This window comes from Symsagittifera roscoffensis, chromosome 3 (assembly GCF_963678635.1).
Source record: "Symsagittifera roscoffensis chromosome 3, txSymRosc1.1, whole genome shotgun sequence".
Taxonomy (NCBI): domain Eukaryota; kingdom Metazoa; phylum Xenacoelomorpha; order Acoela; family Convolutidae; genus Symsagittifera; species Symsagittifera roscoffensis.
In genome coordinates, this window is record NC_087064.1 from 8,140,372 (window position 1) to 8,158,030 (window position 17,659).

General features: G+C 34.4%; 2 protein-coding genes across 2 annotated transcripts in view; both read right to left on the bottom strand.

The window, feature by feature from the left end:
• The window catches only part of LOC134842711 (uncharacterized), a 203,817-nt gene that overhangs the window by 13,372 nt on the left and 172,786 nt on the right, over positions 1 to 17,659 (bottom strand). The window lies entirely within an intron of this gene.
• Positions 10,546 to 12,106, bottom strand: LOC134842207 (bifunctional coenzyme A synthase-like). The gene is given in 2 exon segments (XM_063858435.1): positions 10,546 to 11,754; positions 11,757 to 12,106. Coding segments are annotated over 2 exon segments (909 nt in total). The 5' UTR covers positions 11,949 to 12,106; the 3' UTR covers positions 10,546 to 11,037.

Genomic DNA, 17,659 nt, shown 5'->3' on the forward strand with positions numbered 1-17,659 from the left:
AATTTTAGCTAAAGTTTTTAATCATTTTGTTCATGGTGGAAAACTTCCAAACAGTTTTTATTTAGCAATAATCAAACTGATCCCGAAATCTGAAAATGCCATAGCAGTACAAGATTTTCGCCCCATCAGCCTTATGAATACTGACGCGAAAATCTTTGCCCATGTAGTCTGTAATCGAATTAAAAATGACCTTTGCAAAGTTGTAAAAAACCATCAGCACGCGTATTTGCCTGGAAGACAAATGCACACAGCAATACGAAAATTGAAAAAAGCGATTACTCCAGAACGATTGGCTACCCGAGGTTCATGTGCTGTAAAGTTAGACTTTTCTAAAGCATTTGACAGAGTTGACAGATCACTTCTCATCAAAATTTTGAAAGGGTTAAACCTTGATGAGCTTTCAGTTAGAGCTATTGAAACTTTGTATTTAGACTCAAAAGCAGTAATTGAGATAAATGGTTTTTTATCAGCCAGCTTCAACATTCATCGCGGTGTGAGACAAGGTTGCCCTCTTTCCGCATTTTTATTCATAGTTTTTATCGAACCCCTTCTTCAAGCAATTGAATCTACAGAAGCAATTGAAGGTTTCGGAATATTGTGCCCCAAACTAGTTTCATATGCAGACGACATAACTTGCCTTATCAAAATCCGATGTATTGACAGGTTGTTTCGCTTAATCGATACATTTTGCAAACAAACTCAAATGATGATTAACATAAGTAAAAGCGAAGTGCTTTCCATACCTGATTTATCACCCTATAAAACAGTCAAGGAAACAAAAATACTTGGTGTCTTGTTTTACACTTCCCAAAAAATTGAAAATATTGAATTATTGTTGAGTTCACAAATTCAAAAACATCGAGGGTTAATTTCACTAAGTAAATCTTTGAGGGCCAAATCATTAACACTGTCAGTTTATGTTCTCCCTAAGTTTTTTCATTTGGCTCGTCATACTACAGTTAACTTGGATACTGTTAGTAAATGCCAAGAATTATTAAATACAGAATTGAAAAAAACAAGCAGACTCGACATAAGAAAAGAAGTTTTATATCACCCCATCTTAGATGGTGGGATAGGCTTACCATGCCTACAACTTAAACTTTTTAGTATGAAAATTATCGATTTCTTTGCTTCTGATATGTCAGATCAAAATAGTTTATTACCAACAGATTCAATTTTACCGAAAGAAATCAAAAATTTGTTGAGAAACACGAACATCTCTATTGAAATAAGTTCAAGTGATTTTGCAATATTTTCAAACAGTACCAATAGCCGTTTAATTATAACAATACAGACAAAATCGCGAGATGTTTATTATTTCTGCTTACAAAACTGTAGTTTTCATCGAGCTGTGATTTTCCGCTTGGGTTTTGCAGCAAACCGTTACCTCTGTTCAGAAGAAGAATTGATTAAATTTACAGGCAAAGTTTGGAAAAATTCAATGCTTGATGTATGGGAAAAAAACTTTCTTTATAAATTTGCATACGCTGTTTTTAAAGATCGAGAAAAGCGGTGGTTTTTATTTCTCGAGAATGCCCCTGAATGTTTCTATTGTAATTTAGAATGCGAAACATTCGAACACCTAATTTTCAAATGTCCCTCGCTACAACCTTCAAGAAACATATTACAGATTAACAATTGGCGTGAAGTTTTTGTATCAACCAACATTGCAAGACTTAAGTATGTTGTTTCGGTTATTCGTGGTGCATATTCAAAATTATCGACGTCATGGAAAATCAACTTGCAAACATTTGTGTCATGGGAAGTATGGAAGATGAGAAATACAAATTGCTCCTTCTGATCTAAACTATAAGGAAATGTAAGACTTCAGCAACAAACCAGGATACCCGGTATCCGGTAAAAGTAATGTCAATTGAACAAATATGATGTTATTTGTTGTACATATTGATTATGAAACTCTTAACTAAACAAATTTAATTTACAATTTGAAAAAAAAAAAAAAAAAAATATATATAGTTAAATGACGTGCAAAAATAACAGTCAAAAAAGTCAAAAAACGCACGTGCAATATAGTTGATGTTTTTGCCTTCTGATTTCTACATTTTGAAAGAGAAAAATCTAATTTTTTTTCAAGTATACCTACGGGTGAAGGCTTTTTTGCCCCCCATTGAGTAAAACCAAGTCATGAGTCAACAACAACTGACGGAATCTCAGCTACCAATTACTCACGAAGTGCTGATTGAAACGGATACAAATTTCAGAAATGCGCTAACAGCAAACAAATCGACGACACAAACAAAACAAATCCAAATAATCAAAATCATCCCCCCATTCTCGAGAGAAATTGTAAGGTCAGCTGAAAATCTGGCGCAGGCATATCGAAGTTGTGCTTCCGATATACTTAAACAATTCCCCACAACAATGCAACAGAAGATGACAATCTCAAAAACAATAACCGTGACGAAAGATGACCGCAAACTTCATACACTGACAGTTATTGCTCCCCCCGAAGCAGAGCAATTCATAACAAGCATCAAAAGCGAAGGAATCATTCTACTTAACAGGACGGTATTTCCCATGGGATGCTTTCCAAGGTCTCATAGACCCAAGAACATTTACCCTAAACTAGCAAAAATCAAATTGTCGAACTTGCCTTATGTATGCAACGATATCGAAGCGAAATTAATTCTCCAATTGCCAGAAGACATAATTCATAGCCCCATATTCCAACGTGAGACCTGTATCGTAACTGAACCGGGTCAGTATGTTTACACAGGAAGAGCAATTTTAGAAGTTAAAATACAAAACGAAGAACAAGAGAAAAAGCTGAAGGACTGGTCTTATAAATCGAGAATGGATGGCTTCAAAATGTGGGAAGGTGTAGAAATCTCGTTTCACATACCTTCACTACATGAATGTCAAAAATGCAAGATGTCTGGACGCCAAGAAAAAGGTCATCACGATGATTGGTGTAACATAGGGAACCAAATAACCAAAAATCCAAATAATCACTACCCACAAAAACCAAGCTCCAATAATGCCAGCGACGAGAAAAACGATGACGAAACAACAAGCGATCAGTTTTGTAATGGTACCGAAAATGAAGAAGATAAGAATGTTGAAGCACCACCATCTGGAGTTTTGATTGATGAATCTAAAACAAACAGTGCAGCTACTCCAAGCGAAGAAAAACAAAAGGATGAGGTTCTCAACAATCAGGTCGTAGATTTTCATTCTTACTCTGCAAAAGAAAAAAAAGACAAATTAAATATCGAAAATAACAAACGAAAATGTTCCTCTGACGGAAGAATGCTTACAAAAAGAGAGCGTGAAACTTCACCAACCTCTTGGTCAGTTTTAACACTGAAGAAAGGGCCAAAAATGAAATCTAAAAGTAACGGAGAAGACTTGGCTGGAGGGAAGTTGTAGCAAAAATTTCTATGTGCGAAAAACCAGATATTTTTCCGTTAATATTTTTAGCATAGGAAATCCAGCTAAATTACACTCACTTATCAAAAAATGCCAAGTTTTAAAAAAATCGCCCAGTTTCATTTTGTGCATTCAGGAAGCAAAAATATCGAAACTTACAAACATACATTTGAGTTTACTGGATAAATATAATGTTTTATTCGATTTCATACCGGGCTCAAATAATTCTGGTGGTTTCTTAACGTTATGGTCATCAAACTTGAGTCCTGCAAAAAGAATTGCTTCAAGTACAGGTTTTCAATTGTTAAAATTTGTCAAACTTGATTGGTTTGTTATCAACGTTTATGCGAACCCAATTTCATTCCGAGCAACTTTGAGTTCCCTGAAATTAAGCATCAGATTTTTACCTAACAAATCAAAAATTATCATGATGGGTGATTTTAATGCGCTGAGTTATGATAATATTAACAGTTCTTGAATACTTAAGTTAAATGATGCACGTATCAAACGATTTACCCAACTCAAAGAACAAATTCTTGACTGTTTTGGTTTTGTTGATTTTGCACTCAAGAATGATTTTTGTGATTATACACATTATGACAAACAACATAAAACTTTTGCACGCATAGATTATGTCTTCTTAAATTTCGAAACAGAGTATGATTCTATGCAAAGCATTCAAATATCAATATCTGACCATTTACTCTTACACGTTTTTGTTAAGCCATCTAACTTGTATCAGCGCGGCCCTAGTTACTGGAAATTAAATGAAGAAATTTTAAACAACAACGCCAGCTTAATTTGTGAAGACCTAAAAAACTTTTACGAAAACGAATCACCAAGTAGTTACGAAAACTTTAAGCACAATTTTCGTGACCTTCTGAGGTTTATTCAAGAGAACAAAAAGCGCGTAGATCAGAAAGAACTTAATTTATTGAAGTATCACGAAAATGTTCTCAGAGATTGCATTCACAGCGGAAAAGGTCCCAACCCTAATTTGATTGAAAAATATCATTTGGTGCTGGAACATCTTCAAAAAGTTTCCAAGGAAAAAGATTTTTCAGATTATCGAAAAATTCAGAAAACTCTCAGCTATACATTCGAGAGTGTTCCCAAATTTTGTAGTCAATGGACATCAAAGAACACAATCAACTCAATCAAGAGAATTCAAGTGGATCAGAACGTTTATCATACGGATGAAGATATTCTTAATCAATTTCGAAAGTATTTTTCAAATATTTTTTCAAATAGTTCTACAACAGACTCCGATCAACTACTAAAGACATTTTTATCAAAAAATAAACTCGAAAAAAATGAGAATGATGGCTATAATTACTTTACAGAAGATGAAATTCACTTGGCTATAAACAAATTGAATTTGAAAAGCTCGCCTGGACCAGACGGCCTTACTTCTAAGCTATACAAGACTTTCACGGATGAGTTTTGTTCAATTTTAGCTGAAGTTTTTAATCATTTTGTTCATGGTAGAAAAATTCCAAACAGTTTTTATTTAGCAATAATCAAATTGATCCCGAAATCTGAAAATGCCATAGCAGTACAAGATTTTCGCCCCATCAGCCTTATGAATACTGACGCGAAAATCTTTGCCCATGTAGTCTGTAACCGAATTAAAAATGACCTTTGCAAAGTTGTAAAAAAGTATCAGCACGCGTATTTGCCTGGAAGACAAATGCACACAGCAATACGAAAATTGAAAAAAGCGATTACTCCAGAACGATTGGCTACCCGAGGTTCATGTGCTGTAAAATTAGACTTTTCTAAAGCATTTGACAGAGTTGACAGATCACTTCTCATCAAAATTTTGAAAGGGTTAAACCTTGATGAGCTTTCAGTTAGAGCTATTGAAACTTTGTATTTAGACTCGAAAGTAGTAATTGAGATAAATGGTTTTTTATCAACCAGCTTCAAAATTCATCGCGGTGTGAGACAAGGTTGCCCTCTTTCCGCATTTTTATTCATAGTTTTTATCGAACCCCTTCTTCAAGCAATTGAATCTACAGAAGCAATTGAAGGTTTCAGGATATTGTGCCCCAAACTAGTTTCATATGCAGACGACATAACTTGCCTTATCAAAATCCGATGTATTGACAGGTTGTTTCGCTTAACCGATACATTTTGCAAACAAACTCAAATGATGATTAACATAAGTAAAAGCGAAGTGCTTTCCATACCTGATTTATCACCCTATAGTACAGTCAAGGAAACAAAAATACTTGGTGTCTTGTTTTACACTTCCCAAAAAATTGAAAATATTGAATTATTGTTGAGTTCACAAATTCAAAAACATCGAGGGTTAATTTCACTAAGTAAATCTTTGAGGGCCAAATCATTAACACTGTCAGTTTATGTTCTCCCTAAGTTTTTTCATTTGGCTCGTCATACTACAGTTAACTTGGATACTGTTAGTAAATGCCAAGAATTATTAAATACAGAATTGAAAAAAACAAGCAGACTCGACATAAGAAAAGAAGTTTTATATCACCCCATCTTAGATGGTGGGATAGGCTTACCATGCCTACAACTTAAACTTTTTAGTATGAAAATTATCGATTTCTTTGCTTCTGATATGTCAGATCAAAATAGTTTATTACCAACAGATTCAATTTTACCGAAAGAAATCAAAAATTTGTTGAGAAACACGAACATCTCTATTGAAATAAGTTCAAGTGATTTTGCAATATTTTCAAACAGTACCAATAGCCGTTTAATTATAACAATACAGACAAAATCGCGAGATGTTTATTATTTCTGCTTACAAAACTGTAGTTTTCATCGAGCTGTGATTTTCCGCTTGGGTTTTGCAGCAAACCGTTACCTCTGTTCAGAAGAAGAATTGATTAAATTTACAGGCAAAGTTTGGAAAAATTCAATGCTTGATGTATGGGAAAAAACTTTCTTTATAAATTTGCATACGCTGTTTTTAAAGATCTAGAAAAGCGGTGGTTTTTATTTCTCGAGAATGCCCCTGAATGTTTCTATTGTAATTTAGAATGCGAAACATTCGAACACCTAATTTTCAGTTGTCCCTCGCTACAACCTTCAAGAAACATATTACAGATTAACAATTGGCGTGACGTTTTTGTATCAACCAACATTGCAAGACTTAAGTATGTTGTTTCGGTTATTCGTGGTGCATATTCAAAATTATCGACGTCATGGAAAATCAACTTGCAAACATTTGTGTCATGGGAAGTATGGAAGATGAGAAATACAAATTGCTCCTTCTGATCTAAACTATAAGGAAATGTAAGACTTCAGCAACAAACCAGGATACCCGGTATCCGGTAAAAGTAATGTCAATTGAACAAATATGATGTTATTTGTTGTACATATTGATTATGAAACTCTTAACTAAACAAATTTAATTTACAATTTGAAAAAAAAAGAGATGTTTTTGCCTTCTGATGTCTACATTTTGAAAGAGAAAAATCCAATTTTTTTTTCAAGTATACCTCCGGGTGAAGGCTTTTTTGCCCCCCATTGAGTAAAACCAAGTCATGAGTCAACAACAACTGACGGAATCTCAGCTACCAATTACTCACGAAGTGCTGATCGAAACGGAGACAAATTTCAGAAATGCGCTAACAGCAAACAAATTGACGACACAAACAAAACAAATCCAAATAATCAAAATCATCCCCCCATTCTCGAGAGAAATTGTAAGGTCAGCTGAAAATCTGGCGCAGGCATATCGAAGTTGTGCTTCCGATATACTTACACAATTCCCCACAAACAATTCCTTTATTCTCTTCGCCCCGTTGCTGTTTTTCACTGAACTGTTGTTCTTAACTGTAATTTGGTGCTATTTTTTCAAAGCTGATGTATAATACTTGTATATTGTACATATTTGTAGTTTTAGTAGATTGTTTTCAGTTTTAAAAAAAAAATTATGAAAAAAAAAATTCCCCACAACAATGCAACAGAAGATGACAATCTCAAAAACAATAACCGTGACGAAAGATGACCGCAAACTTCATACACTGACAGTTATTGCTCCCCCCGAAGCGGAGCATTTCATAACTAGCATCAAAAGCGAAGGAATCATTCTACTTAACAGGACGGTATTTCCCATGGGATGCTTTCCAAGATCTCATAGACCCAAGAACATTTACCCTAAACTAGCAAAAATCAAATTGTCGAACTTGCCTTATGTATGCAACGATATCCAAGCGAAATTAATTCTCCAATTGCCAGAAGACATAATTCATAGCCCCATATTCCAACGTGAGACCTGTATCGTAACTGAACCGGGTCAGTATGTTTACTCAGGAAGAGCAATATCAGAAGTTAAAATACAAAACGAAGAACAAGAGAAAAAGCTGAAGGACTGGTCTTATAAATCGAGAATGGATAACTTCAAAATGTGGGAAGGTGTAGAAATCTTGTTTCACATACCTTCACTACATGAATGTCAAAAATGCAAGATGTCTGGACGCCAAGAAAAAGGTCATCACGATGATTGGTGCAACATAGGGAACCAAATAACCAAAAATCCAAATAGTCACTACGCACAAAAACTAAGCTCCAATAATGCCAGCGACGAGAAAAACGATGCCGAAACAACAAGCGATAACTTTTGTAATGGTACCGAAAATGAAGAAGATAAGAATGTTGAAGCACCACCATCTGGAGTTTTGATTGATGAATCTAAAACAAACAGTGCAGCTACTCCAAGCGAAGAAAAACAAAAGGATGAGGTTCTCAACAATCAGGTCGTAGATTTTCATTCTTACTCTGCAAAAGAAAAAAAGACAATTTAAATATCGAAAATAACAAACGAAAATGTTCCTCTGACGGAAGAATGCCTACAAAAGAGAGCGTGAAACTTCACCAACCTCTTGGTCAGTTTTATCACGGAAGAAAGGGCCAAAAATGAAATCTAAAAATAACGGAGAAGACTTGGTTGGAGGGAAGTTTTAGCAAAAATTTCTATGTGCGAAAAACCAGATATTTTTTCCGTTAATATTTTTAGCATAGGAAATCCAGCTAAATTACACTCACTTATCAAAAAATGCCAAGTTTTAAAAAAATCGCCCAGTTTCATTTTGTGCATTCAGGAAGCAAAAATATCGAAACTTACAAATATACATTTGAGTTTACTGGATAAATATAATGTTTTATTCGATTTCATACCGGGCTCAAATAATTCTGGTGGTTTCTTAACGTTATTGTCATCAAACTTGAGTCCTGCAAAAAGAATTGCTTCAAGTACAGGTTTTCAATTGTTAAAGTTTGTCAAACTTGATTGGTTTGTTATCAACGTTTATGCGAACCCAATTTCATTCCGAGCAACTTTGAACTCCCTGAAATTAAGCATCAGATTTTTACCTAACAAATCGAAAGTTATCATGATGGGTGACTTTAATGCGCTGAGTTATGATAACATTAACAGTTCGTCAATACTTAAATTAAATGATGCACGTATCAAACGATTTACCCAACTCAAAGAACAAATTCTTGACTGTTTTGGTTTTGTTGATTTTGCACTCAAGAATGATTTTTGTGATTATACACATTATGACAAACAACATAAAACTTTTGCACGCATAGATTATGTTTTCATAAAATTCGAAACAGAGTATGATTCTATGCAAAGCATTCAAATATCAATATCTGATCATTTGCTTTTACACGTTTTTGTTAAGCCATCTAACTTGTATCGGCGCGGCCCTAGTTACTGGAAATTAAATGAAGAAATTTTCAACAACAACGCCAGCTTAATTCGTGAAGACCTAAAAAATTTTTACGAAAATGAATCACCAAGCAGTTACGAAAACTTTCAGCACAATTTTCGTGACCTTCTGAGGTTTATTCAAGAGAACAAAAAGCGTGTAGATCAGAAAGAACTTAATTTATTGAAAATCACGAAAATGTTCTCAGAGATTGCATTCACAGCGGAAAAGGTCCGAACCCTAATTTGATTGAAAAATATCATTTGGTGCTGGAACATCTTCAAAAAGTTTCCAAGGAAAAAGATTTTTCAGATTATCGAAATATTCAGAAAACTCTCAGCTATACATTCGAGGATGTTCCCAAATTTTGTAATCAATGGACATCAAAGAACACAATTAACTCAGTTAAGCGAATTCAAGTGGATCAGAACGTTTATCAAACGGATGAGGATATTCTTAATCAATTTCGAAAGTATTTTTCAAATATTTTTTTAAATAGTTCTACAACAGACTCCGATCAACTACTAAAGACATTTTTATCAAAAAATAAACTCGAAAAAAATGAGAATGATGGCTATAATTACTTTACAGAAGATGAAATTCACTTGAAAATCACATTGTCTCTATTTGTCTTAGATTAAATTCGTTCAAACAAAAACAAGCCGAGTCAAAAAATTATATGTTAAATAAGCGGATCGGTACTAAACTTCCTAGACGCTAAAAAAAACCTCCCAAACTTGAGCAGCTAACCATTGCGCTGCAAAAAAAACTGGTTTTCTTATGCGTGTGTGTTCTGGAGAGGAAGGTTTCAGCTCCCCTCCTCGAAGCCTACACTAACAACAAAGTTTTGCCAGTTCATACAAACATGGCTAACTGACAGTTGGAAGGTTAATGAACGCAAGGAAACAGAAAAAAAAACCGACGTGTTTTCAAGCCTTCAAGTTTTGAAATTCGAAGAGAAAAATAGATGGCCTAAAACCTCTTTGAATTTTTAAAACAATTTATGATGGACACTTTTTTTGTTTTAAATCAATCAAATTTCAGAAAACTGGATCAATAAGTAAAACTTTTATTTCGCTAGGTAATCTGATAATTAATTTCCATTTTTGAAAGTAGAAGCCGATCACGTTTTTCGTGACCTTAACTCTTTTGCTGTTCAATAGCAGGGTTTGCCTTCCTTTTAACAATGGAAATGGACTGAACTTAAAAAGAAATCACAAGTCAAACCGCGAAAAATCAAAATGAGCTAAAAAAAAAACAAAAAAAATACCAAGACCTATACAGGAGTACCCACTAGAAAAAACACTCATACGATATAAGATAATATGAGAAATCCGATTAACAAGATGAGATAATTGGCGACTTTTTTGTGGGACAAAGATTTTTTCATTGAATACTGCAAGACTGATTGATATTAGGGGCGGCTCCACTTTAACAAAAAATGTTTTTTGATAGCAATCAGAGTTTTTCCGGCAAAAAATATAATCGAGCAGCAAAAAAAATATCAAAAGTTTTGATCCATTGCTGTAGTTGAGTTAAGATTTCGATCTCAACTTATGCGATTAAACGTTTTTTTTTGTACGAAAGCCAAACGTTTTTTATTCCTTTTTTCCTCTTTTCTGGTGCTTTTTTCCCTCCCTGCTGGTACGATTTCTAATTAAATGAATATTATTTGATTTAAACGATTTTAATGTCATTTGGTTGTGATTGCATTTCGTTTTGATACCTGTGAATTTTTTTTTTGAATTTAATTTGAGAAATTCGAATCAGAAATCAAGCAAAACACAAAACTCAGACCTAAATGAGTCCCAAAAAATCAGCCTCAAGCCTGCAATACGAAATCAGTATTTGACTACATTAAATTATTCGTTCTCCGACTCAAGGAGTATATATTCTTCAAGTATTAACTTAATTTTGTTCATTGATTTTATTTAATTAAAGACAACCAAAAAGCTCACAAGAGGAGCTCATGTTTTATTGTACTGAAAGCTTTAGTGAGTTGATGTAAGGTGAAGTCGTGATCCCATTGCGTTGAGAAAACAAAAGTAGAATGCTCAATTCGCTCTCTATTCGAAATTTGACTTTCAATGCGAGAGAGCGCTTCTTCCGCAGACAACAATGGGTTTCTTGTCGATAGCCGTTCGAGTGCCATTTGCTTTGGAACTATACACGTGAAAATTTCTTCGCATAAATCTGCCCATTCAGCCTCTATTAGAAGCGCGGCTTCAACGACAATAATTTTGCCTTTTTCAGGACTTTTCTTGATGATATTTTTCACTTGTTTTCGAACTTCCGGCCATACAATTTCATTCAGTTTCTTCAATTTATTATGATCTCCGAAAACTTTCTGGCCTAAAACTTGTCTGTTTATCTCCTGAGAGCCAACACTATTTAACATTAAAACATCTTTGCCGAAACTTTGTATTATTTGTTCAAAGCAATCAGAGCCACTTTCATAGGCTGAGTGCGCTAGTTTGTCACAGTCTACAGCAATAACTTCGAAATGGGTCTTGAACATATTGACTATTTTCTCTGTTAGCGCACTTTTACCGCATGCTATTCCACCAGTGACACCAATGATTAACGACTCAGATTTGAATTTGTTTTTTTTTGAGGGTGCGATACGAGTACCGAGTATCTGCTTCCTCTGATTTGACGAGGAAATTTTGAAACTTTTTCCTCATAAACGGAACTTTCAGTCGACAATCTATCGTCTAAAATTTCAATCTGCTCAATTTCAAGATTGCACAATCCTAGTTCTTTTCTTTTTGTAACAACGGCTTGTCCGCCTTTTAAGGTCTCTGGTGAAACAACTATGGCGTCGAGATCAACTTCGCGAATTGAAGGCCCAAAACCGTCATTCATGGATTCAACGATTACTTCCTTAAGAGAAGGATGTATGGATTGAACATAATTTTTGACCAAATGAACTCGACATTTGGCTGTATCGATAAATTCAGGGAGTATCTTCCGCTTTTGAACATAGTCATCATCAGTAATTCCTATTACGATTTTGTTCTCTGCTAAATACGATTTTGTTCTCTGAAAATTCCTCCCAGCACAACACCATGGTAACGTTTCATCTTCGAATGGTTTTCAATGAAGCATGATGTAGGGCATTCAATGTCTATTTCAGTCATTTTAGTGTTCTGAATATTTGCTGCATGCTTTCTAGCAGTGTGATCAGTTGAATCAAACATAACATTACTGATTTCTTTTCCGCTCTTTTTATATATTTCAAATTCGTCAAGAAAAAACCGACATTTCGGTGCATTTGCTATTTGAGAGTGCTTTCTATAAAAGCTGTGAATAATATTTTGTGCTGCTGATAAGCTCAGCTCTCGATCAATTAAGTCTTGACATATCATGTACAAAGGTTTCTGCACGTTTTTTTGGTTACCTTCAATTATTCGCTCAACGATCAGTAGATTACGCAATTTTGCAGCTCGAATAAAACATTTTTTTAAATCATGCAGTTAACTCAAATGGATCAAACGCACGCTTTCCATTGAAAAGTGATAGATGATAAGTTACCAACCCAGCTTTTAGCGGCATTTTTGTACGCGAATTTAGGTTATTTCAAAACTTAATCTTGGGATGTTTTTAATCGAGATTGTAGCTCTTTTGTGTTAGTTTCAACCCATTTTAAGCACATAAATTTTATAAAAAGAGATAGTGTCTCTGGTCGTTGAACAACGGCAGTAGCCCAATTTCCTTCGTTCATGTGACACAAAAAACTAAGCGTCTCCCAAGCAAGTAATCTAATTAGATTTTCTTAAAAACGTTTTTATACCAAATTTGACAACGCAGTATAAATTACAAATTGCAATCAACACATTCTAAATTATTTGCATGATTGAAGTAACAATCATACTTAAGGTGCAATACCAGCAAACTTAAGGTGCGATATTTTCAGTCTTCTCTCTCAATAAGTCGATTAATAGCAATTAACTATCTTCGATCAGCATTCCAGGTTTCAGCGCTTCCACTGCTTCTTTATTAATTAGAGCCTCAATCATCGCGAAAGCTAGTTCAAACGCAGTTCCAGGCCCCCGGCTGGTGATCAGGTTACCATCAACTACCACTCGGTCTTCTGAGTAATCATACCCCGCTTCCTCCATTACGCTCTTAACTGATGGATGAGATGTCACTTTTTTTCCATTGTCGATTCCGTGCTTCGCAACAGCCGTAGGCCCTGCGCAAATTGCAGCAACTATTTTACCTGCGTCTGAATGTTTTTTCAATACCAAGCCTACAGTTACATCATCTGCCAGATTTTTAGCAGAGAAGACTTGGCTGGAGGGAAGTTTTAGCAAAAATTTCTATGTGCGAAAAACCAGATATTTTTTCCGTTAATATTTTTAGCATAGGAAATCCAGCTAAATTACACTCACTTATCAAAAAATGCCAAGTTTTAAAAAAATTGCCCAGTTTCATTTTGTGCATTCAGGAAGCAAAAATGTCGAAACTTACAAATATACATTTGAGTTTACTGGATAAATATAATGTTTTATTCGATTTCATACCGGGCTCAAATAATTCTGGTGGTTTCTTAACGTTATGGTCATCAGACTTGAGTCCTGCAAAAAGAATTGCTTCAAGTACAGGTTTTCAATAGTTAAAATTTGTCAAACTTGATTGGTTTGTTATCAACGTTTATGCGAACCCAATTTCATTCCGAGCAACTTTGAATTCCCTGAAATTAAGCATCAGATTTTTACCTAACAAATCGAAAATTATCATGATGGGTGACTTTAATGCGCTGAGTTATGATAATATTAACAGTTCTTCAATACTTAAGTTAAATGATGCACGTATCAAACGATTTACCCAACTCAAAGAACAAATTCTTGACTGTTTTGGTTTTGTTAATTTTGCACTCAAGAATGATTTTTGTGATTATACACATTATGACAAACAACATAAAACTTTTGCACGCATAGATTATGTCTTCTTAAAATTTGAAACAGAGTATGATTCTATGCAAAGCATTCAAATATCAATATCTGATCATTTGCTCTTACACGTTTTTGTTAAGCCATCTAACTTGTATCAGCGCGGCCCTAGTTACTGGAAATTAAATGAAGAAATTTTAAACAACAACGCCAGCTTAATTCGTGAAGACCTAAAAAACTTTTACGAAAACGATTCACCAAGTAGTTACAAAAACTTTCAGCACAATTTTCGTGACCTTTTGAGGTTTATTCAAGAGAACAAAAAGCGTGTAGATCAGAAAGAACTTAATTTATTGAAGTATCACGAAAATGTTCTCAGAGATTGCATTCACAGCGGAAAAGGTCCCAACCCTAATTTGATTGAAAAATATCATTTGGTGCTGGAACATCTTCAAAAAGTTTCCAAAGAAAAAGATTTTTCAGATTATCGAAAAATTCAGAAAACTCTCAGCTATACATTCGAGGGTGTTCCCAAATTTTGTAGTCAATGGACATCAAAGAACACAATCAACTCAATCAAGAGAATTCAAGTGGATCAGAACGTTTATCATACGGATGAAGATATTCTTAATCAATTTCGAAAGTATTTTTCAAATATTTTTTCAAATAGTTCTACAACAGACTCCGATCAACTACTAAAGACATTTTTATCAAAAAATAAACTCGAAAAAAATGAGAATGATGGCTATAATTACTTTAAAGAAGATGAAATTCACTTGGCTATAAACAAATTGAATTTGAAAAGCTCGCCTGGACCAGACGGCCTTACTTCTAAGCTATACAAGACTTTCACGGATGAGTTTTGTTCAATTTTAGCTAAAGTTTTTAATCATTTTGTTCATGGTGGAAAACTTCCAAACAGTTTTTATTTAGCAATAATCAAATTGATCCCGAAATCTGAAAATGCCATAGCAGTACAAGATTTTCGCCCCATCAGCCTTATGAATACTGACGCGAAAATCTTTGCCCATGTAGTCTGTAATCGAATTAAAAATGACCTTTGCAAAGTTGTAAAAAACTATCAGCACGCGTATTTGCCTGGAAGACAAATGCACACAGCATTACGAAAATTGAAAAAAGCGATTACTCCAGAACGATTGGCTACCCGAGGTTCATGTGCTGTAAAATTAGACTTTTCTAAAGCATTTGACAGAGTTGACAGATCACTTCTCATCAAAATTTTGAAAGGGTTAAACCTTGGTGAGCTTTCAGTTAGAGCTATTGAAACTTTGTATTTAGACTCAAAAGCAGTAATTGAGATAAATGGTTTTCTATCAACCAGCTTCAAAATTCATCGCGGTGTGAGACAAGGTTGCCCTCTTTCCGCATTTTTATTCATAGTTTTTATCGAACCCCTTCTTCAAGCAATTGAATCTACAGAAGCAATTGAAGGTTTCGGGATATTGTGCCCCAAACTAGTTTCATATGCAGACGACATAACTTGCCTTATCAAAATCCGATGTATTGACAGGTTGTTTCGCTTAATCGATACATTTTGCAAACAAACTCAAATTATGATTAACATAAGTAAAAGCGAAGTGCTTTCCATACCTGATTTATCACCCTATAGTACAGTCAAGGAAACAAAAATACTTGGTGTCTTGTTTTACACTTCCCAAAAAATTGAAAATATTGAATTATTGTTGAGTTCACAAATTCAAAAACATCGAGGGTTAATTTCACTAAGTAAATCTTTGAGGGCCAAATCATTAACACTGTCAGTTTATGTTCTCCCTAAGTTTTTTCATTTGGCTCGTCATACTACAGTTAACTTGGATACTGTTAGTAAATGCCAAGAATTATTAAATACAGAATTGAAAAAAACAAGCAGACTCGACATAAGAAAAGAAGTTTTATATCACCCCATCTTAGATGGTGGGATAGGCTTACCATGCCTACAACTTAAACTTTTTAGTATGAAAATTATCGATTTCTTTGCTTCTGATATGTCAGATCAAAATAGTTTATTACCAACAGATTCAATTTTACCGAAAGAAATCAAAAATTTGTTGAGAAACACGAACATCTCTATTGAAATAAGTTCAAGTGATTTTGCAATATTTTCAAACGGTACCAATAGCCGTTTAATTATAACAATACAGACAAAATCGCGAGATGTTTATTATTTCTGCTTACAAAACTGTAGTTTTCATCGAGCTGTGATTTTCCGCTTGGGTTTTGCAGCAAACCGTTACCTCTGTTCAGAAGAAGAATTGATTAAATTTACAGGCAAAGTTTGGAAAAATTCAATGCTTGATGTATGGGAAAAAAACTTTCTTTATAAATTTGCATACGCTGTTTTTAAAGATCGAGAAAAGCGGTGGTTTTTATTTCTCGAGAATGCCCCTGAATGTTTCTATTGTAATTTAGAATGCGAAACATTCGAACACCTAATTTTCAGTTGTCCCTCGCTACAACCTTCAAGAAACATATTACAGATTAACAATTGGCGTGACGTTTTTGTATCAACCAACATTGCAAGATTTAAGTATGTTGTTTCGGTTATTCGTGGTGCATATTCAAAATTATCGACGTCCTGGAAAATCAACTTGCAAACATTTGTGTCATGGGAAGTATGGAAGATGAGAAATACAAATTTCTCCTTCTGATCTAAACTATAAGGAAATGTAAGACTTCAGCAACAAACCAGGATACCCGGTATCCGGTAAAAGTAATGTCAATTGAACAAATATGATGTTATTTGTTGTACATTTTGATTATGAAACTCTTAACTAAACAAATTTAATTTACAATTTGAAAAAAAAAAAAAAAAAAAAAAAGATGTTTTTGCCTTCTGATTTCTACATTTTGAAAGAGAAAAATCCAATTTTTTTTTCAAGTATACCTCCGGGTGAAGGCTTTTTTGCCCCCATTGAGTAAAACCAAGTCATGAGTCAACAACAACTGACGGAATCTCAGCTACCAATTACTCACGAAGTGCTGATCGAAACGGAGACAAATTTCAGAAATGCGCTAACAGCAAACAAATCGACGACACAAACAAAACAAATCCAAATAATCAAAATCATCCCCCCATTCTCAAGAGTAATTGTAAGGTCAGCTGAAAATCTGGCGCAGGCATATCGAAGTTGTGCTTCCGATATACTTACACAATTCCCCACAAACAATTCCTTTATTCTCTTCGCCCCGTTGCTGTTTTTCACTGAACTGTTGTTCTTAACTGTAATTTGGTGCTGTTTTTTCAAAGCTGATGTATAATACTTGTATATTGTACATATTTGTAGTTTTAGTAGATTGTTTTCAGTTTTAAAAAAAAAATTATGAAAAAAAACAAATTCCCCACAACAATGCAACAGAAGATGACAATCTCAAAAACAATAACCGTGACGAAAGATGACCGCAAACTTCATACACTGACAGTTATTGCTCCCCCCGAAGCAGAGCAATTCATAACTAGCATCAAAAGCGAAGGAATCATTCTACTTAACAGGACGGTATTTCCCATGGGATGCTTTCCAAGATCTCATAGACCCAAGAACATTTACCCTAAACTAGCAAAAATCAAATTGTCGAACTTGCCTTATGTATGCAACGATATCGAAGCAAAATTAATTCTCCAATTGCCAGAAGACATAAATCATAGCCCCATAATCCAACGTG